We start from the raw sequence: 22,319 nt of genomic DNA, 5'->3' as shown, positions 1-22,319 counted from the left end.
ATCATATTTCATAAACTATCTTATTGGCTTTTGATTGTTACATTCTGATTGTGAATATTTGCCACCATTAAAAATACAACAATAAATTTGGTTTATTCCTATTCACCAATTTTCATGGAAGACATCATTCAATGTATTTGCCTGTTTCAGAAGTGGATCACTGTGCTACTGGAAATCATGACTGTGAGCAAATCTGTGTGAACACGACAACTGGTTATTACTGCAACTGCCACCCAGGTTTTGTATTGAATGAAGATCAGAAAACTTGCTCAAGTAAGTTACATATTGCTATGAGTTTGTCATGCTGTCTTCAAGGCAATTTGTTGCTGATGATATTTGCATGAATATTGCCATAGCCCTTATGATGTGAAAATCAATCATCATTCATTCTTGTTTAAGAAGGAACTGCAGATGCTGGAAAATCAAAGGTAGACAAAAATGCTCGAGAAACTCAGCGGGTGAGGCAGCATCTATGGAGCGAAGGAAATAGGCAACGTTTCGGGCCAAAACCCTTCTTCAGTCTGAAGAAGGGTTTCGGCCCGAAACGTTGCCTATTTCCATCATTCATTCTTTCTCCCTTATGTAAGTTTTGGCAAGATTTTGCCTAATGTGATCATGGTTGATCATCCACAAAGATTGGAAAGACTGGGCTTGTATTCACTGGAATTTAGCAGGATGAGGGGGATCTTATAGAAACATATAAAATTATAAAAGCATTGGACAAGCTAGATACAGTAAAAATGTTCCCAGTGTTGGGGGAGTCCAGAACCAGGGGCCACAGTCTAAGAATAAGGGAGAGTCCATTTAAAACTGAGATGAGAACTACATTTTCTCCCAGTGAATTGTGAATTTGTGGAATTTTCTGCCACGGAAGGCAGTGGAGGCCAATTCACTGGATGAATTTAAAAGAGGGTTAGATAGAGCTCTTGGGGCTAGCAGAATCAAGGGGTATGGGGAGAAAGCATGCAAGGGTTACTGATTGTGGATGATCAGCCATGATCACAATGAATGGCAGTGCTGGCTCGAAGGGCCGTATGGCCTCCTCCTGCACCTATTTTATATGTTGCATTATATAATTTAAATTAAATTAATTTAAATTAATGTCAGAGTTTGAAAGGAAATAGTCAGAAGGCACAAATCCAAAACAATACCGATTTTCAATAATATCAACCAGTTTGTTATGTCATACCTTTGATGTGATATTATAATCCAAGCTGTTTACCAGAAACATCATCAATACCAGTGTAATTGGAAGTTAAGACAGGCAATCAAAAAATTGGTCAGAGAATTTTATGGAACAAAGAAATAGAGAACCTGATAAAACTCACAGCAAAATATGATCAGATAAGGAACTGCAGATTATGAAATCTTGAGCAAAAAAAATAAGTACTGGAGGAACTCAGCAGGCCTGGCAGTATCTGTGGAAGGAAGGAGCAGAGAGCAGAAGAGTTGGGACTCTTCATCAGGTTAATTTTCAGATGAGAGACCTGTAACCAGTGATGTGCTGCAGGAATCAGTGCTAGGACTAATGATTCAGATGAGAATGTAAATGTCACAATTAGTAAGTTTGCAGAAGACACCAAAATTGGTGATGTAGTGGACAGAGGGTGGGATATGGGTAGAAGGGAATAAAAGGGAGATGTGGGACTCGGGGATAGGAGATGAGCATATGAAGAAGGGAAAGGAGCAGGGTGATTGAGATGGTGCACACTGTAGTGGGGGGGTGTAGGGGGCGGGAGGGGGAGGGGGGACAGGGAAGAGACTGTAAGGAGTGTACTACTTCTAGGGAATAATGTTCATATCATTGGGTTATAACCAAACCAAGTGGGATCTGCCTGAGGGAGGGGGAGCAAGAACAGAACTGCTAGAGTTACTAACATGGGGTCCCCCCTACTGTTGTGGATGGAACCCTCATCCATGTCTCCTCCATATCCCACAGTTCTGCTCTCGATCCCCCTCCTCCCCCAGGTAGAATAAGGATAGCTCCCCTGCTCTTCACATTTCACCACAGCAACCTCCACATCCAACACATCATTCACTTACATTTCCGCCACCTTCAACGTGATCCCACCGGCAGTCAAATCTTTCCATCCTCAGTCCTTTCTGCTTTCCAGAGAAACCACGCCCTCAGTAGCTCTTGGTTTACTTATCCTTTCCCTCCTAACCTGCCCGCACCCCAGCCACTTTCCCCTGCAACCGCAGAAGATGTAACACCTATCCCTGCACCCCCTCCCTCACTTGTATCCAGGGACTCCAGCAGCCCTTCCAGGTGAGCAGAGATTTTCATGCACCTACATCAGCTATGGCTTTCAGTGTTCCTGATGTGGCCTGTTTGACTGAACACTAAGCTCTCTCAATCAAGGCCGGTGGGAACCCTTCGGATGCCAATCATTTTGGCTCTCTTTCCCATTCCCATTCTGAACGTTCTGTATGGGACTCCTACATTGCCAAAGTGAGGCTACACGCAAACTGGAAAAAGAGCATCTGATATTCCACGCCCTCTCCCCTTGTCTCCTTTCACCCATGTCCCTTCCTCCAGCTTTACATTTCACCCCTCATTGTCTTTCCTTATCTAACAGCCTTTTGTCTTCTGTTCATCTCTAGCTTTTGTCACTTACTTTACCCATTTGCCAATCACTTTCCCTGGCCTCACACCCCCACCCAGCCCCCCAATCCCCCGCCCCTCAACTGTATCCATCTATCACTGTCATGGTTTCTAGTGTTGGCTTACCCCTATCTCTCTTTTCCAGCTTTATTCCCCTCTACTCCAATCAGTCTGAAGAAGGGTCCTGACACAAAGTCGTCTCTCCATTCCCTCCAGAGATGCTGCTTGACCTGCTGAGTTTCTCCATCACTGTTTTTATTTTCACCCTAAGATGAAGTTTGATTCCTAATGCAGCTTGATAACGATAGTGAGCAATCTGTAAGAAGCCACAATCTCTGTACACTAATTGCAGTGCGGCTCATGTTTTCTGTATGAAATAGCGTTAATGAAATCTGATATGTTGGCAACTTTAATATTTTGTTTGTGGATATTGCTTCTATTAAAACAAACAAATAACTTTCTAAGTTAATTTTTGTTACAAATATTACAGATAAAATGTAGTAAATCACATGTAAACTTTCAGGAGTGGATAAGTGCGCCACGGGAAGCCATGACTGTGAGCAAATCTGCTTGAACACTGCCACCAACTATTACTGCAGATGCCACCCAGGTTTTGTGTTAAACGAGGATCGGAAAACTTGTTCAAGTAAGTCATTCATCACCGAGGGTATTAATGTTTCACGATGACCATGAGTTGCTCCACATTGATTAGTGAAATAGTGATAATAAATCTCTACCTCTTCGACAAGTCTTGTCAAGACTTATGTTCACATATTGTGTGTACATACTGAAAAATGTTTGAATTGCCAGACTTGGAGAATACTACCTGTCACTTATGGAGTAATTAAGAAGGAACTGCAGATGCTGGAAAATCAAAGGTACACAAAAGTGCTGGAGAAACTCAGCGGGTGCACCTATAGATCGAAGGAAATAGGCAAAGTTTTGGGCCAAAACCCTTCTTCGGACTGATGGGGGTGTGGGGGGGTGTGGGGGGGGGGGGGTGTGGGGAGGGGGGGGGGGGGTGGGCGGGGAGAACAAAGGAAAAAGGAGGAGGAGGATCCCGGGGGCTGAGGGAGAGGTAGGAAGGGGAGGAGACAGCAAGGGTTAACAGAATTGTGAGAATTCAATGTTCATGCAACCAGGATGCAGACTCCCCAAGTCCGCTTGAGGTGCTGTTCCTCCAATTTCCAGTGTTGCTCACTCTGGCCGTGGAGGAGGCCCAGGACAGAGAGGTCGGATACGGAATGGGAGGGGGAGTTGAAGTGCTGAGCCACCGGGAGGTCAGGGTGGTTAAGGCGGACCGAGCGGAGGTGTTCGGCGAAACGATCGCCAAGCCTACGCTTGGTCTCACCGATATAGATCAGCTGACATCTAGAGCAGCGGATGCAATAGATGAGGTTAGAGGAGGTGCAGGTGAACCTCTGTCGCACCTGGAACGACTGCTTGGGTCCTTGAATGGAGTCGAGGGGGCAGGTAAAGCAACCATTTTATTTACCAAACCCAAGTTAAGGATATATTTGCTTAGAGAGATTCACTGGATTAAATTCTATGAATGAGACGTGTATTTGAGTAGAATAGGCATATAAACTCTAGAATCTAAGAAAAATGTAAAGGATTGTTGTTGGGTTTTTTCTTGTGGTCTGGACGCAAATCATTTTCTCACCATTGGTGATGTGTCATTTGACTGATTGTCTTACTCACTAAGTGGATTGTAAAACTTGATTCTTCTTAACTGAAAACCTTTCTACGCTTGGTTGACAATCATGGCTGACTCTTGGAATTTGGTTTGCAAGAAAATACAGTGTTTTGAAGAGGAAGTAGAGTTTCTGTAGAACAAGTGTGGCCTCATGGAATGGCATAGGAGGCTTGAGCGGCCATATGTCCTACCCCCTACTAGAGTTTCCAATGGGTCTTCTGTTGATGTCATTAGATATGACATAATTGCGGCTTTTTAGACCTTGTGGAAGTAGGGAAGACCAAATGATACAAGTGTAATTATTTATGGACCAAATGAAGTGGGTGAATGAGGTGGCGAAAGAGATTCACTTGTGGATTTGATGTTTTGTTCGATTTAATTTTCTAATATCTCCTTTATCAAATTTTTCAAAGACTCCCTATTCCTATTTTCAGTCCTGATATTTTGTTTGTGTCAATCTTGGGGCTTGTTGAATCTTGGTAGGTTCAGGGAATAGACAAGATGGTGAAATGTGATTTTCAGTGACATAGTCTATAAACATTGTAACGTACATGTGATCTCAACAGTTTATTATTATGTTTTCATGAGAAGTAATTCAAACATTTCTCACGTTAATTATTTTCAATTTAACTTGTTAATTGTCTAAATGGAACAATGATATTTTTTTGTTTTCCTTCAAGTTTATGGTTATTTTACACTTAATGAATTGTTTCAGGAGAGGATATGTGTGTTTCTGGAAACCATGACTGCGAGCAAATCTGTGTGCCAACTGCAACAGGCTATAACTGCAAATGCCATCCAGGTTTTATATTAAATGAGGACCTGAAGACCTGCTCAAGTGAGTCATTTATCTGTTGATTTTATTGTCGTTATGGTTTGATCTATATGATCATACCTTGTAGAAAGTTGTCGGAACATGAAACCTGACCTTGCCCTCATGATCTGCAAAATAATCTCATGATTCTTTACATTTCCTCCAGCCTTTGTAAAGGTTTATGTGGTTACTAGACCAACTGCAGACCCTTTGGGTCTGCTCCCCCAACACACCCGTTCCCTACCCGTAGCCCCCACGAGAGGCATGGTCCTCCAACTCAAGCCGTTCCTGAACCTAAGATTCCAGCACTCCCCTTGCCTTCCTCATCAGTGATCTTTAAAAAAAATTCCAATTGAACTTGCTCTGCGTGTTGCTATTGCAATTCGCCCTACCCCTCGAGCCATTGTGACTTCAAAAAATTCCAATTGCACTTGCCCTGCTTGTTGTTATAGCAATTCGTCCTCTCCCTTTCTAGTTGAGCCATTGTGACATCATCATTTGTTACTGGTCGGTTTGAAATTCAAAGTCGTCATCATTTGAAGCTAGTCAGTTTGAAATTCAAGGTAATTAATCAGTAATAAGTCGTGAAATAAAGCATAAAATGTTCAGTGAAAGTGCTCTCTGCCTAGTGGGGGAAATTGTGAATCAGAATATGTAAAAATCTTGTGACAGTTGGCATTTTTAAAGCTTTAATTGTGAATAACGTGTCAAATATAGAATGAAATCCTTATTGAGGCTTGATTTAAAAAAACTTTAATCAGTAACTAGACCAAGGGGGACCCGTTGTGTCCCATCCCCTCAATGCGCGGTTGCGGGGGGGGGGGGGGGGGGGGGGGGGGGGCCTGTGGCGTCACACACACATTAACCACCCTCCACACACACAGGGTCTCTGCTTGTTGAGCCATTGCGACGTCATCATTTGAAGCTGTTGTTTTTAATTTCAAAGTCTTTTAATATTTTTAAATTTTAATCAGTAATGTCAAGAAATAAAGCATGAAATGTTCCGATAAGGTGATCCCGGCCTTTACAGGAAAAATATTAACCAGAATATGTAAAAATGTAATCGTGACCGCGTAGTTTTTTTGCGAAAATGTAAAGCCAACCACATATACACACATATACACACTAACAAGATCAGAGTTTTAATAAGGATATGATTCAATTAGTCTATATATTTGTCAATGAATTGTTGTAAGATTCTGCACTGAATTGCTCAAACAATGAAAATCCTATAAAATATAAAAACAGGGATTGCTGGAAATAACCATATAACCATATAACAATTACAGCACGGAAACAGGCCATCTCGGCCCTACAAGTCCGTGCCGAACAACTTTTTTCCCTTAGTCCCACCTGCCTGCACTCATACCATAACCCTCCATTCCCTTCTCATCCATATGCCTATCCAATTTATTTTTAAATGATACCAACGAACCTGCCGCCACCACTTCCACTGGAAGCTCATTCCACACCGCTACCACTCTCTGAGTAAAGAAGTTCCCCCTCATGTTACCCCTAAACTTCTGTCCCTTAATTCTGAAGTCATGTCCCCTTGTTTGAATCTCCCCTATTCTCAAATGGAAAAGCTTGATCACATCAACTCTGTCTATCCCTCTCATCATTTTAAAGACCTCTATCAAGTCCCCTCTTAACCTTCTGCGCTCCAGAGAATAAAGACCTAACTTATTCAACCTATTTCTGTAACTTAGTTGTTGAAACCCAGAAATGGTCAGGAAATGAGGCAGCTTCCGTGGAGAAAGAAGCAGAGTTAATATTTTAGGTGCATGACCTCTCATCAAAACTGGGAAAAATAGATCCAATTGTGCTTAAAGATGTAGAGAGAGAAAGGGCAGAGGGAACAAAGGGAAGGTCTGTGATAGGGTTGAAGCTAATATTGTTCAGGTAACACATGGTTCCAGAGTTGTTGACTTAATAAAATAAAGAGGGAGAAAAAAGCCCAGAAGAACATTTTGGAGCACAGCAGTTTTTGGAAATAAAAAACACGAGAGTGTTCAAAATACCCAACAGCAATAAAATAGCATTTATAAAGAGAGGAAAGTTGATTTATAACATTGGTGGTGAGCTTGCATCAGACATTGGTGACTATTAGATCTAAAGATAATAGAAAAGATCAAGAAGGTTGCTTATGACATTTTTGGGGCCAAAAATAGAGGGTAAATAAGGTGGAGTGAAACTTTTGTCTTTCATTTCTATCTATAAATAAAAATAAGTGGTTTTGACACAGAGAACATTTTATGCAGCTTTCAATTTATCAATGTCTTGCTATCTAAAGTTCCTTGGGCCTCTCTACTTGCGAAGATCATACCATTTCTGTTTCCTATCTTGGTGTTTCAGTCCTGAAATTGATATCCACAGGTGTCTCCATTAAATGTAGCAATGGGTTTGATATGTTTTTTTCATCACAAGTTCATAGTTATGTTCCGCATAATTGTTTCAGGGGGGGATATGTGCGCCACTGGAAACCATGATTGTGATCAAATCTGCGAGCCAACATCAACAGGGTATGACTGCAAATGTCATCCTGGTTTTATATTACATGAGGACCAAAAAACATGCTCAAGTAAGTAATTTATCAATGGTACTGATTGCCTTGTCATGATGGACATGGTTATTCCATGTAATCATTGTTTGTGGAAAGTTTAGGATTCTGAAAACTATCTTTGCTCTCATGATACGCACAGTAAACTAATTGCTCTAAGCTTCTTTTGCAGCTCTTGACAAGATTTCTGTTTCCACATTGTGAATGTATTTGATGATCATTGTATGAATGTTTCTTGGTCTGCCACAAAATGTAAATATACTTAAGTAATCAACTTAATTACCCAACTAAAAAATTCTGTGTTCTGAGATTGCACTTGGAGTAATGTGCAGTTTTAGTCTTCATACCATAGGAGGAGGATATATTTACTTTAGAAATGTGGCAACAAGGGTTACTGAATTGAACTCCGCAATTGAAGGTAATCTTAAAGAAACAGTTTGAGTAGAATGGGATGAAATTATTTGAATTTTGGAAGAGTGTGATACAATCTAGGTGATAAGTATAATAGAGGCATGAAGATGGTTGCTAAGAGTTTTTGTCCAGTGGCCCACGGCACTAGAATTATTGGTCATAGTCATATGGAAGTTGAGGTTTCATTTAGATCTGAAATAAAAAGAGTCTTTTTAACAAAGAGGGTAATGAATCTTGATCCCTCCTCACTAGAACAATAATGCTCAGCTGTCATTTGTGATTTAAGTTAATTGACAGATTTTGGGTAGATTAAAATAAAGGGTTCTGGAGAAAGGAAGGGAAAAATCTCTTATTTAATGGCAGAAGAGACTTCAGGCATTGTTAGTCCTACCTCTACAACAGTTTGCTAAGGTCTTCCATTCAGGTCATTAGAAATGGCGAAATTGGTGTTTTTTTGGATATGAGAACAATAGAATGAATGTAAACTTGCATTGGATGAAAGAACTGGGTGACTGTGGTAGATTGAACTGATTTCCTCTCATTTCCATCTTATTTCAATAAAATGGCTAGTTGAAGTTCTGGAACTGAGTGAATGACTTTATTTCATGAAACTTTTTATTTGCTAATATCTTCAGTATCCAAATGTCTTCAGGTCGCTCTACTTAGGGACTGTACCAAAATCATCATATTTATGTGTTCTATCTTAGAGCATCAGTTCTGAAATTTATATCCACCTCTGTGATTCCTGAAATGTATATCCACAGGTTCCGAAAATTGAATTATGTGCAAGATTCTTAGTGGCCTCTGGCATGACCTAGTATATAGAGTGATCTCTAAGAAAAACCCATTAGCACATGTGATTTTGAAGAGAGACCACTATTAACCTCTTGTGGGGAGTTATTGAAAAGCTTCTCACATTGTTGACATAAATTATTTTCAATGGTTTAATGTGGGTGAAATTAACTGTACATAAATATTGCTTCCTTAAATCAATGAATTGTTTCAGGAGGTAACATGTGTGCAATTGGAAACCATGATTGTGAGCAGATCTGTGTGCCAACTTCAACAGGCTATAACTGTGAATGTCATCCAGGCTTTATATTAAATGAGGATCAAAAGACCTGCTCAAGTAAGTCATTTATCATTGTGGCTGATTGCATTGTTGTGTTGGGCATGAATTGTTCCATAAGAATTCCATTTGTCAACATTTTTTTAGGTTTAAAATCTGTCTTTACTCCTAAGCTATGCATAGTAATCTTTTTGCTTTACACCTCTTCGGCAACTCGGCAAGATTTCTACTTTCAGACTATAGTTTGACTCTCTTAGGCCTGGCACCAAACATAAATTGACTGAATGGCTAAAACAGAGACAATATCCCATGTTATATATTGAGATCACTCTTGGATCAACATGTGCAAATTTAATTACCTAGACTAAGGAAAGGTTATATTAATTTTAGAAATTTTAATATGTTCACTGGATTAAAACATGCGGGGAGAGCCTTGTTGCATGAAGGTAATTTGAGAAAGGTGGGTTTTTTTTTTAGAATTTGAAAGAGTGACAAATGATAAGTATAACATGGGGGACGGGACCTCAAAGTGGTTGCTTAGATATCCTCTCCTTGAGCATGAGTTGATAGTAAGTTCAAATAGTCTGAAATTAGGAGAGTTATCTGCACTAAGAGGGTTGTGAATCTTGATTCCTCCTCAATGGACAACTGTTAATGTTTAATTGTTATCCATGTCTGAGACTTACCAATATGTTTTCTGTGCAAGAAGGTCAAATGATATGAAGGGAAAGTAGAGTTCTGTAGTACAGCCACACCGTTATTGAACATCGAAGGAGACCTGTAGGGATTTTTGTTCTACTTCCCTTAAGGTTTCCTTTAATTTGTCTTCCATTCAGGCCATGAAAAATTACATTTTTGATGTTTTTTTTCATCTGGGGGTAAAACAGGGATGATCAAAATTAAATTGAGTGAGATTTGTTTTAAAAAGAGGGTAAATGAGATGAATTCAATGCTATTTCTCATTTCTGTTAAGATTAGAATGAGAGTTACATAAGTTTCTGGCATTGACTATAGATTGATGTTTTATTTTATGCACCTTTTAATTTATTTTCAAGTGTCTCAAATTCAAAAATTCATTTGAACTTCCTTATTATTCCCAGATCCAAAAAACATCATGAATGTCACTTTCAATGACCAGAGGATACTATAATAGGGGTAGAATAAGGAAATAATAAAAGTCCCTCAAATGTCCTCTGCCATTCAATGGAAGTGCAGTTCTTCTTCCAAAATCTTCAGCCTTCTTTACTTAGGAATCCAAATACCAACAAAGTCATTAAATTCATGTTTTCCCCCTTGGCATATCAGTCCCAATATTGATATCGGCAGGTTCAGGGGATGGAATCATGTATAGAATTCTTACTGGCCTCTGACATGACAGGTAAACGATTCTACTTACGTGATCTATATGAAGGACTATTACATTCTCTTAAGGGGATTCATTGAAGATTTGCTCCAATTCTCTGCATAAATATTGTTTAACATAATGTTTAAGAAAGAACTGCAGATGCTGGAAAAATCGAAGGTAGACAGAAACTGCTGGAGAAACTCAGCGGGTGAGGCAGCATCTATGGAGAGAAGGAATAGGCGACGTTTCGGGTCAAGACCCTTCAGACTGATGTCTGGAAAAAGAAAGGAAGTAGGCGGAGACAGCAGGATGCGGGAGAACTGGGAAGGGAGAGGGCAAGGAGAGAGAAAGCAAGGGCTATCTAAAATTAGAGAAGTCAATGTTGATACCGCTGGGGTGTAAACTACCCAAGCGAAATATGAGATGCTGTTCCTCCAATTTGCACTGGGCCTCACTCTGGCAATGGAGGAGGCCCAGGCCAGAAAGGTCAGATTGGGAATGGGAGGGGGAGTTGAAGTGCTGAACAACCGGGCGATCAGGTTGGTTAACACGGACTGAGCGGAGCTGTTCAGCGAAGCGATCGCCGAGCCTGCGCTTGGTCTTGCTGATGAAGAAAAGTTGACATCTGGAACAGCGGATGCAGTAGATGAGGTTGGAGGAGGTGCAAGTGAACCTCTGCCTCACCTGGAAAGACTGATTGGGTCCTTGGATGGAGTCGAGGGGGGAGGTAAAGCGACAAGTGTTGCATTTCCTGCGGTTGCAGGGGAAAGTACCCGGGGAGGGGGTGGATTGTGTAGGAAGGGATGAATTTTAACAATGTTTTATATGAAGGATGTTAAATATTGACTCCATTGAAATGTAGCACAATGGTTAAATAACGATTTTATGGTTATGTTGCACTCAATGAATTGTTTCAGATGAGGATATGTGTGCCACTGAAAACCATGACTGTGAGCAAATCTGTGTGACAACTGCAACAGGCTTTTACTGCAAATGTCATCAAGGTTTTATATTAAATGAGGATCAAAAGTCCTGCTCAAGTAAGTTATTCATCATTGGGGGCTGATTGTCATGAAGGATGTGCATGATCCTTTGAAGTTATAGTTAGTTTACAATGTGCTTGAACATTAACTTTGTCCACAAAATGTAGAAAATAATCAAACATTCATTCTTTTGCTTGTCAAGGACAAGTGGAAGGTTATCCTGATGAATAGCAGATAAGATTTGTGTGTGGGGGTGGTACATAACCAAAACTGCGACTATTCCCTGAGCTAATATCTTACTTTTCTATTCAAACCACTAAAGTGACATCTTCAGTGTGTTTTAACTTTGAAGCTCATGTTTCATAAGTGATAGGAGCAGAATTAGGCCATTTGGCCCATCAAGTCTATTCCTCCATTTAATCATGGCTGATCTATCTTTTCCTCTTAACCCCATTCATCTGCCTTCTCCCCATAACCCCTGACACACGTACAAATCAATAATCTATCTATCTTTGCCTTAAAAATATCCTCAAGGTAAGATCAGATAGTTTGAATGTGTCTTTACATAGAATGAAAGAATATTGTGAAATTTCATTCATTTCCACCTCGTGGAGTTGATAATACTTGAGGTTCTAGGACTAAACATAAATTTACTTTGCTTTCTCCTATTTTATGGAACTTTTCATTTGCTAATATTTTCTCTATCAAGAAGCTCTTCATGATAATTCCATTTGATTTAACAGCCCACTAACAGTAACATAGTTATGGAACAGTGGTAGCCAGCACAAACTTTTCCCTAAAAAATCTGTTGAATGGACCTTTTGACCGGTTCCTAAGCTGGTTGACAGAAAACTGGAATGTTTTTGAATGTTTTTGACATACAAGAGCCTTCCTCTGATTTCACAATTTAGAATTCTTCATGCTGTCTGTCTCACACATCCTGCTTTTATCTCTGGCCTTTATTCCAACCATCTGCCTATCAAAGAAAACTCCATACTTGTGTCCATCTATTACCTGCCACACTTTGTCCTGCCTTTCTTCTCTTCCAGCTTTCTTCCTCCCTCGTCCTCAATCAGTCTGTAGAAGGGTGTCAACCTGAAACATCACCTATCCATGTTCTCCAGAGATGCTGTCTGACTCCAGCACTTTGTATGCTTTTGTGTAAACCAGCATCTGCATTTCCTTGTTTTTTCTTTACAGGTTTGAAAGAGAAACTCATCTGTGCCCCAGAAGATGTTAAAGTTTTCAATTATTGAAAATGATCTAAATATACCAGTACTTATTTTTGTCCCAGAATCAAAAACCTGCAATTCATAAAATTGCAACGCAGTTGTGAATAAATTCATGAGCAACTGGCAACAGATTAGAATGTTCATGTTCACACAGGTAAATGTTGATAACTATGGCAGATGTGTGCTCACTTTCCCCATGAATTCAGGGCCTTTGTGATTATTGTTTTCATCAAAATACTGCAAGTTTTTTCCTGATTTTTTTAAGATTGGATCATTTCAAATCAATGTTACAGGGTTGGACTTGTGTGCAAACGGAAACCATAACTGTGAGCAGATATGTGTAAGCACTGCCACAAACTATTACTGCCAGTGCCATTCTGGTTATCTGCTAAACGAGGATCAGAAAACTTGTGCAGGTACGTCACGTACCGTTTGCAGTATTTGATATTTACTTTTTTTTAACCAGGTATGTTATGTATGTTATGGTTTAGAATAGTCTCAGGAACGATAGCTTCGTGAGATAGAAATCAACTATTTTACATTCATCATTTTAATAGTCAGAACATTAGCAGATTAAACATGTTTTAGTGCAGGTGGATGAAATAGTTTATGGGTGCCATATTGATTGATTTTTCAGATTAGTGATAAAATAAAAGAGTGTTTTATAAAAATTATCAACATATTTTCTTGACCTGGAATTATCTATTTCTCTATGTAATGCACAGTGAATGCTTTTATAATATTGCATGGTATTTGAACACAGTTTTTGTCGATAGTTTTTTCTGTAACTATTCCACTCAAGTTGTTATTTTATGACAGTAAAATACTTCCATAGACACAATTTATTCGTCATTAATCTTTATTTTGAAAGCATTGAAACATGTGCAATTGGATTTCATGGAGCAACTAAATTATTCACTGATACCAAGATGGAATCTTAATTATGCCTGTACTCATAAGTTACAATTTTACTTTGCAGAGGAAGCTCAGAGAAAAGTCACTATTAAAGATCCATGCACGTGTGAAGCTCTTCTTGAATTCCAAAGGAGTGTCCAATCTACTTTTGAAACACTGGCTAGCAAACATATCCTTTTAGTGCTTCATTTGTTATCTCCATTTGGATTATTTGTTGTTGATCATTTAACGATTAGGTAACTAGTTTGTATGAGTAAATCTATCAGTTGCTGTAAATAGTTTTTGAAGTAACAATATATAGCAAAATAATATCGCTTCAATCTAATAAATGTAACAAACCACTGTATCCTCAGAACAAGGATATTCCTAAAACTTAGCAACCCTCAAGTTGATGTTTAGTTTAATGATGTTTGGTGGTATTTCTTGGTAGAATTCACAATTGATTCATTTCTTTCTGTAGAATTGCATTACTTCAAGGGATGAAATTAAAGATTACAGGTGTAACAGGTTTTGTGTTGTCCTACTTTGACATCTTTACAGAAGTTAGTTAAGGTAGCTAAAATTGGAAGACTCTGAAGGAAAAAAATGTGTCATCTTGTTAGTGTTTCATATCTGCACTATGAAATATTTGGTTGAATAGGATATTGTACATAACAATTGAACTTATTTTACATTTCCAATGTAATTGTCCTTAACCATTTCACACTAGATCAAGTGACAAAAAGGATGCAAACGATGGAATATGAGCTGGGTCGAAACTGAACATGTGTACGCTCTGTTTAAAGAGTGTGTGTGCTAGCCTGTCACAACTGTTCAGCGGAATGACAATTGATTGAACAATGCTCTTTCCCAACTTTTTATTATATTCATAATCTCCTTAGATATCTGTAACTCCAATAAAAATAAACTTTTAAGAGTTGTAATAAGGTTTAGAAAATTAACATATTCGGGAAATAAATAGAAGCTAGTGTACTACCCACATCTTTCTAACTCGCGTTACTACGCACTGCATTGACTCAGATGATGAAGGTACTGGTGTTACTACTGTGATACATTAGTTCAGTACTATTATAATAGTATTTTGTACACAATTAATAAATAATGAAATTGGTGGTTGATTAAATTAATTATGAGTAAACAAATGCGCAATATATCATGTACAAAAATGAGTACTTTCTGTTGGTTTGCCTTAAACGTAATGTTTTGTTTAACAGTATTTTGATCACTGATATAAAGTGATGATAAACAAATTGCATAATCTATATTTGAATTAAATTTTATTCCCTATTTTCAAGATCAAAAACACACGTTTAACAATAAAGGAGATAAACGAATTGTGTGCCTGTTTTATTCTTAAATGTTACTATAATCTGTTGCTTCTGCAAGAACCCTATCAGGATTCTGAATCAGTAAGCACACGCACCAAACCGTTCTCTAAATATGTATAAAAAGCCTGTCTTCATTGTTATTATACCTTGTCATTTGGGGATTTTATTCATTTCATTTCACAGGAAAATATTTTTCTTGTGTTAAAATCTTGCCAACTCTCCCTAATCAAGTCATGGTTTTCTCAGTGCTCTGCCTTCATATATATTCTCTACAGTGTATAACTAATTCTAGTAATTTTCAGATAATGGGATATTAGGCTAACTGACCTGTATTTCCCTGATTTTCTCAATTTTCTTGAATCGTTTTATTTTCTGAATGGAGAATTGGAGAAAGGACATGCAACTAAATAAAGAAACAAACAATAAATAGATGGGGAGATGAATTAATAAATAAGTCAACTGGTAAAATAAATGCAAATATGTTGACAAGAAAATAGAAGCTGTATAACATCTTTGATCTGGATAAATTTCCAAAATCATTCAGACCATAGATGTTATGCGGCTTCCAAAATGTTAGGGACCTAAATGATCTTTCCAGGTGAAACAGCAGTTCTTCCAGATTGGTAGAGTGTATTCTGTGCCCACAATGTAGTCTTCCTTACATTGGGTATACCAAAAAAAGATTTTGTGACAGTTCAGTCCACAGTTGTAATGCTGAGCTTCTAAGATGCTTGTTCTTTAATTATCTGTCTCCCTACTAATTTGATCTCTCTGCCTTTGATCTCTATACAATTCAAATGAAACACAAGCTTGAGGAATAGTAGGTCATCTTCTAACACATTTCATTGTACCGTTGACCCTGTGTTAACTTACATTACAGCCCACTAAATTCTATAATGATTTCAAAAATTTCAAATAATCAGTAATTCCTGTTATATATTACATGTTTACAGCATTTGGGACCTTTGTCTTTCCTGGTATTTCAAATGTCATTTCGCTCCTCCAATTAACACATTCTCCAAACATTTACCGCCTGGCTTCAGCTGGCACTACTACTGCTTTATTCATTCAGTCTCTTCTGGTTGACTCGCTATTACATATCTTTTGTTTAAGAAAGAACAGCAGATGCTGGAATAATCGAAGGTAGACAAAAAAATGCTGGAGAAACTCAGCGGGTGAGGCAGGAGAGAAGGAATAGGAGACGTTTCGGGTCGAGACCCTTCTTCAAACTGATCTGTATTATAGCTCTTTGTGTTCAGTTTTTATTTGTCATATGTAGGTTAACACAGGGTCAACGGTACAATGAAATGTGTTTGACAAGACAACATGTCACCTCAGCACTGATATTACAAGGATAAAATTAAGGTAAAAAAAGATAAGATAAGAGTAACATTGGTAGGTAAAAGACAATAATAAATAAAATAATCAACATATATGATGTGTTTATGAGTTCAGAAGCCTGATGGCATGATGATAAAAACTGTTCTTAAGTCTGGTGGTACGTGCAGCCATGCTCCTGTATCGTCTGCCTGACGGTAACAAGGAGAACAGTTTGCGTGCTGGGTGGCTGTGGTCCTTGATGATGCTGTGTGCCTTCCGCAGGCACCGCCGGTGGAAAATGTCCAGAATGGCCAGGAGACAGTTGCCAATGATGTGCTGTGCCACCTTCACCACTCTCTGTAGTCATTTGCGGCTGTGGGCCGAACAGTTCCTGTACCAGACTGTGATGCAGCCCGTCAGCAGACTCTCGATGGTGCAACTGTAGAAGTTTGTGAGGATGCTGCCGTTCATGCCAAACTTCTTTAGTCTTCTCAGGAAAAAGAGCTGCTGGCGGGCTTTCTTAGTTATTGTGTCCGTGTGCAGTGTCCAAGAGAGGTCCTCAGTGATGTGCACACCGAGGAACTTGAAGCTGCTGACCCTTTCAACTTCAGCATCACCAATGTGGCAGCATCACCTGCTGTCTCCTGTAGTCCACGATCATCATAGAAACATAGAAAATAGGTGCAGGAGTAGGCCATTCGGCCCTTCGAGCCTGCACCGCCATTCAATATGATCATGGTTGATCATCCAACTCAGTATCCTGTACCTGCCTTCTCTCCATACCCCCTGATCCCTTTAGCCACAAGGGCCACATCTAACTCCCTCTTAAATATAGCCAATGAACTGGCCTCAACTACCTTCTGTGGCAGAGAATTCCAGAGATTCACCACACTCTGTGTGAAAAATGTTTTCCTCATCTCGGTCCTAAAAGATTTTCCTTAAACTGTGACCCCCTTGTTCTGGACTTCCCCAACATTGGGAACAATCTTCCTGCATCTAGCCTCTCCAACCCCTTAAGAATTTTGTAAGTTTCTATAAGATCCCCCCTCAATCTTCTAAATTCTAGCGAGTACAAATCGAGTCTATCCAGTCTTTCTTCATATGAAAGTCCTGACATCCCAGGAATCAGTATGGTGAACCTTCTCTGTACTCCCTCTATGGCAAGAATGTCTTTCCTCAGATTAGGAGACCAAAACTGTACGCAATACTCCAGGTGTGGTCTCACCAAGACCCTGTACAACTGCAGTAGAACCTCCCTGCTCCTATACTCAAATCCTTTTTCAAATCCTTTTGCATCTCTTTTGTTTTGCTGACATTGAGAGACAGGTTATTTTCCTGGCAGCAGCTGTCTAGTGCCTTTACCTCCTCTCTATAGGCCATCTCATTATTGTCTGTGATGAGACCCAGGATGGTCGTGTTGTCAGCAAACTTTAAGATGATGTTGGAACTGTGCTTGGCAGTACAGTCGTGCATGAACAGGGAGTACAGGATATCTATTATAGATATAGTATTATGGATCATTGCCTTGTTCCTTCCATCTGTTACGCCTTCCCCTTACATTTCCTGTAATATCTGAGCTATATATCTTTGGGTGGGCTGTGGTTCCACTAGAAGTGTTGCTATTTCACAGTTCTAAATGACCTGGGTTTAATTCTGACCATTTGTACTGCTTATGTGGAGTTTCCATGTTCTCTTTGCAACTCTGTGCGTTTCCCCGCAGGCACTTTGGTTTATCCCACATCCCAAATATGTTTGGGTTGGTAGATTAATTGCTGACTGTAAATTCTTCTTACTGTGTAGGTGTGTGATAGAATCGGGGTTGTGAGGTGGATAGGAATGTGGGGGAATAAAAAGGGATTAGTGTGAGTGTTTGATGGTATATATGGATTTGGTGGGTTGAAGGGTGAATGTCCATATGGTGTGAATCAATTTTGTGAAGATTGTTGTTTCAATTCTCACTTTTCCGAGTTCTGATGAAATATTAACATTTTTTTCTTTCTACAAATGCTGTTTTGCCTGCTGATTATTTCTCGATTTTTTTCCTTTTTCTCCCTTAATATTTCCAACATCTAGTTGGGCATAGAGACAAAGTGCTGGAGTAATTCAGCGGGTCAGGCAGCATCTCTGGAGATAAAGGTCTGGTGACAATTTGGGTTGGGACCCTTCTTTAGACTGAAAGTAGAGGGGAAGGAACTAGAGGTAAGAGAAGTCCAGAACAGAGCAGGGGGCGGCAACAGATGACCAGGGAAGGGTGGAGTCCACACTGGCCCATTGTTGGCTGGGGAAAAGGTGATGACGAAGAGATAGATACAAGGATGCAGTGAAACTAGTAGGACGGGTGGGGGGAGGGGTGACATGCAGGGGTTACTTTTCTACACATCTTCTTGGGCATGTTGGTCAATGTGTCCTTCAGGTGTCCTTGAGACTCTTGAAAGGCGCCCATAAATAAAATTTATTATTATTATTATTAATGTGGTCACGTTAGGCCAAAGGGCCTGTATCCACGCTGTATGACTATGATTCCATAACATCTGCAGGATTTTACTTTTGCTGATTAATTAGTGTACCTTGGTACACGTGATAATAAACCGAACTGAATTTATATCTACTTTGGTGCAGCAACATCATGAGCTCCACAACACGAGGAATCATTGTTTTTGTATCAAATATCTATTGCGGGTGGAAAACCACAGGCTGGATTGGTGCAAAGACATTCAGTGCATTCAGAAAATATTCAGACCCCTTCACCTTTTCCACATTTTGTAACGTTACAGCCTTATTCTAAAATTGATTACATTCATTTTGTTTATCATCAATCTACACACAATACCCCATAATAAAAAAGCGAAAACAGGTGTTTAGAAATTTTTGCAATGTAATTAAAAAGAAATAACTGAAATATCACATTTACATGAGTATTCAGACCCTTTACTAAGTACTTTGTTGAGGCACTTTTGGCAGCGATTACAGCCTCAAGTCTTCTTGGGTATGACGTTACAAGCTTGGCACACCTGTATTTGGGTCATTTCTCCCATTCTTCTCTGCAGATCCTCTCAAGCTCTGTCAGTTGGATGGGGAGTGTCGATGCACAGCTATTTTCAGGTCCCTCCAGAGATGTTCGACCGGGTTCAAGTCCGGGCTCTGGCAGGTCACAAAGCCACTCCTGCGTTGTCTTGGCTGTGTGCTTAGGGTCTTTGTCCTGTCGGAAGGTGAACCTCCGCCCCAGTCTGAGGTCCAGAATGCTCTGGAGCAGGTTTTCATCAAGGATCTCTCTGTACTTTGTTCCGTTCATATTTCCCTCGATCCTGACTATTCTCCCAGTTACTGCCACTGAAAAACATCCCCACAGCATGATGCTGCCACCACCATGCTTCACCGTAGGTATGGTATTGGCCAGGTGATGAGCGGTGCCTGATTTCCTCCAGACGTGACGCTTGGCATTCAGGCCGAAGAGTTCAATCTTGGTTTCATCAGACCAGAGAATCTTGTTTAGGTGCCTTTTGGCAAACTCCAAGCGGGCTGTCATGTGTCTTTTACTGAGGAGTGGCTTCCATCTGGCCACTCTACCGTAAAGGTCTGATTGGTGGACTGCTGCGGATATAGTTGACCTTCTGGAAAGTTCTCCCTTCACCACAGAGGAACTCTGGAGCTCTGTCAGAGTGGCCGTCGGGTATAATTCTCAGCTGTTAATTTGACAAAATCAGGACATTTTTTGGCTAATAATAAAATGTCCTGATTTTGTCAAATGAACAGCTGACATTTATACCATTCCTTAGCTTGCATCTGAGTAAAATTTATTTCAAGACGCATTTATGATTCACGGATATTTAAATGGTGAATGGAGCTTCAGAAGCGTTTTCATTTTGCATGTTAAAACCCACCTGAGAACAATGGGCGATTTTGCAATTTTACTGAAGGATTTCTAACTTTTAATACTTTTCATCTAACAAATGAATAAAGATAACAAAGTCAATAATGCCACTTTTGATGAAATGCAGCGAGCAAACGCGATAATTCCCGATATTTTGGATCTTTAAATCTCCACGAAAAATGTCCGCTATCAACTTCCGCTTATTTTGCCCCTTCAGCTCCCTCTTGTATTTACCTTAGTTTCTATCTTTTTTTTTGACTGTAAATTTAGGTAGCTGTGCTTCACGGTCACCCCGACTGGCACAGTAAATTGCAGCTCAAAACCTGGCCATTTTCGATGTTTTTAACGGGTGTGAAAGTGCGTGTTTTCCCATTCACTAACATGTACCGGAAGTGACGCTTGTCCCCCAGTTAAAATTTTCAGTCACGTGGGTGCGGATCTACGCTCCAGTGACCTTTCGTGAAATCACCCTATAGCTCCGCTCCGATGCCCGACCCCCTTGTCACTGACCTTCGGGTCACTGACCCTCACCTCCCCCGGACCCCAGCTGGACACAGAGCACCTGGGCTGGCCCGCATTCCCGGGGGGGGGGGGGGGGGAGAGAGGGAAATGCTCCCCGGGTATTGCCAAGCCTCCACTCACTCCGGGTGTTGTCGCCGCTTCACTGACACAACCTCTCACACACAACCTAACACACACCCTTACACATACAAGGTTTAAAGGGATAAGGGCCAAATGCAGATAAATGAGACTAGTTTAGATGGGGCATCTTTATCTGCATGGGCAAGTTGGGATGAAGGGCCTGTTTCCATGCTGTAAGACTATGACACACTGTAGAAAGAGTGCAATGGCTCTGGAGAGGATCCAGGGGCGATTTATGAACATATTGGCAAAGCTGGAATTTATTTTTCACTTTGAAGAAAGATCTGATAACTGGGATTGTATTCTCTGCAGCAATGGAGATGAAGAAAAGACTTAGTTGAGGTGAATAATATTATGAGAATAGGACCTGTTTCGCTTAACAAAGAGTGTAGGAAGGAACTGCAGATGGTGGTTTAAACTGAAGATAGACTCTAAAAGCTGGAATAACTCAGCAGGACAAGCAGCATCTCTGGAGAGAAATCGGTGATGTTTTGGGTCGAGACCTTCAGACTGAAGGGGTTGAAAACCAGCCATAAAACATGATGACTGGAGTTGTGTGTTATCCAACTAAAGGGGCTGTCCCACTACGGCGACCTAATCCGTGAGTTCTGGCGAGTTTGCCCTCGACTCATACTCGCAGCATGGTCAACACGAGGTCCTAGGAGGTCTAGGAGGCCATGCTCGAGAGTAGTCCCCGCGTACTCGAGGCCTCAGCTAGGTCGTGGCGTATTTTTCAACATGTTGAGAAATGCCCACGAGTAAAAAAAGGTCGCCATGGAAAAAAATCGATACTTTTTTTACTCGTAGGTTTAGTCTTAGTAGGTCGTAGTAGGTCGGCATGTTATTCGTAGATATTTGAAGGTAGTCGAAGGTGATCGAAGGTAGTCGAAGGTAGTCGTAGATAGTCTTCAACATAGTCGAAGGGAGGTCGAGGGAGATCGAAGGAGGTCATCTTCACTCTCCACTATTCGGTGTCCAATTTTCCCGAAGCATAGAAACATAGATAATAGGTGCAGGAGGAGGCCATTCGGCCCTTCAAGCCAGCACCGCCATTCATTGTGATCATGGCTGATCGTCCCCAATCAATAACCCGTGCCTGCCTTCTCCCCATATCCCATGATTTCACTAGCCCCTAAAGATCTATCCAACTCTCTCTTAAATCCATCCAGTGATTTGTCCTCCACTGCAGGGGATTCCACAAATTCACAACTCTCTGGGTGAAAACGTTTTTTCTTTGGCCTCCCCTTTATTCTAAGACTGTGGCTCATGGTTCTGGACTCACCCAACATTGGGAACATTTTTCCTGCATCTAGCTTGTCCAGTCCTTTTATAATTTTATATGTTTCTATAAGATCCCCCTCATCCTTCTAAACTCCAGTGAATACAAGCCTAGTCTTTTCAATCTTTCCTCATATGACAGTCCTGCCATCCCAGGGATCAAGCTTCAACATGGTCGAAGGAGGTCTTCAACATGACATTTTTTCAAACTCTCCTGAACTCTTCTAAACTCACCAATTAGGTCGCCGCA

At 40.3% G+C, this 22,319-nt stretch overlaps 1 protein-coding gene across 2 annotated transcripts in view; it reads left to right on the top strand.

Moving 5' to 3' along the window:
* The window catches only part of matn3 (matrilin 3), a 38,242-nt gene extending 22,497 nt beyond the window's left edge, over nt 1-15,745 (top strand). Inside the window, exons 6-14 of one of the 2 annotated variants that reach the window (XM_033021506.1) lie at nt 151-273; nt 3,129-3,251; nt 5,017-5,139; nt 7,574-7,696; nt 9,093-9,215; nt 11,418-11,540; nt 13,009-13,131; nt 13,695-13,799; nt 14,337-14,992. In XM_033021506.1, coding sequence (XP_032877397.1) covers nt 151-273; nt 3,129-3,251; nt 5,017-5,139; nt 7,574-7,696; nt 9,093-9,215; nt 11,418-11,540; nt 13,009-13,131; nt 13,695-13,799; nt 14,337-14,392 — 1,022 coding nt within the window. In that variant the 3' untranslated portion in view covers nt 14,393-14,992. Of the gene's footprint in view, nt 1-150; nt 274-3,128; nt 3,252-5,016; nt 5,140-7,573; nt 7,697-9,092; nt 9,216-11,417; nt 11,541-13,008; nt 13,132-13,694; nt 13,800-14,336 lie in introns of both variants that reach the window. The other variant, XM_033021507.1, reaches the window with a different exon arrangement.
* Nucleotides 15,746-22,319: the final 6,574 nt, after the last annotated feature.

Source organism: Amblyraja radiata, chromosome 5 (genome assembly GCF_010909765.2).
Source record: "Amblyraja radiata isolate CabotCenter1 chromosome 5, sAmbRad1.1.pri, whole genome shotgun sequence".
NCBI classification, from domain to species: domain Eukaryota; kingdom Metazoa; phylum Chordata; class Chondrichthyes; order Rajiformes; family Rajidae; genus Amblyraja; species Amblyraja radiata.
The sequence above is the reverse complement of the archived record's forward strand: the minus strand, read 5'-3'. Positions and strand labels throughout refer to the sequence as shown.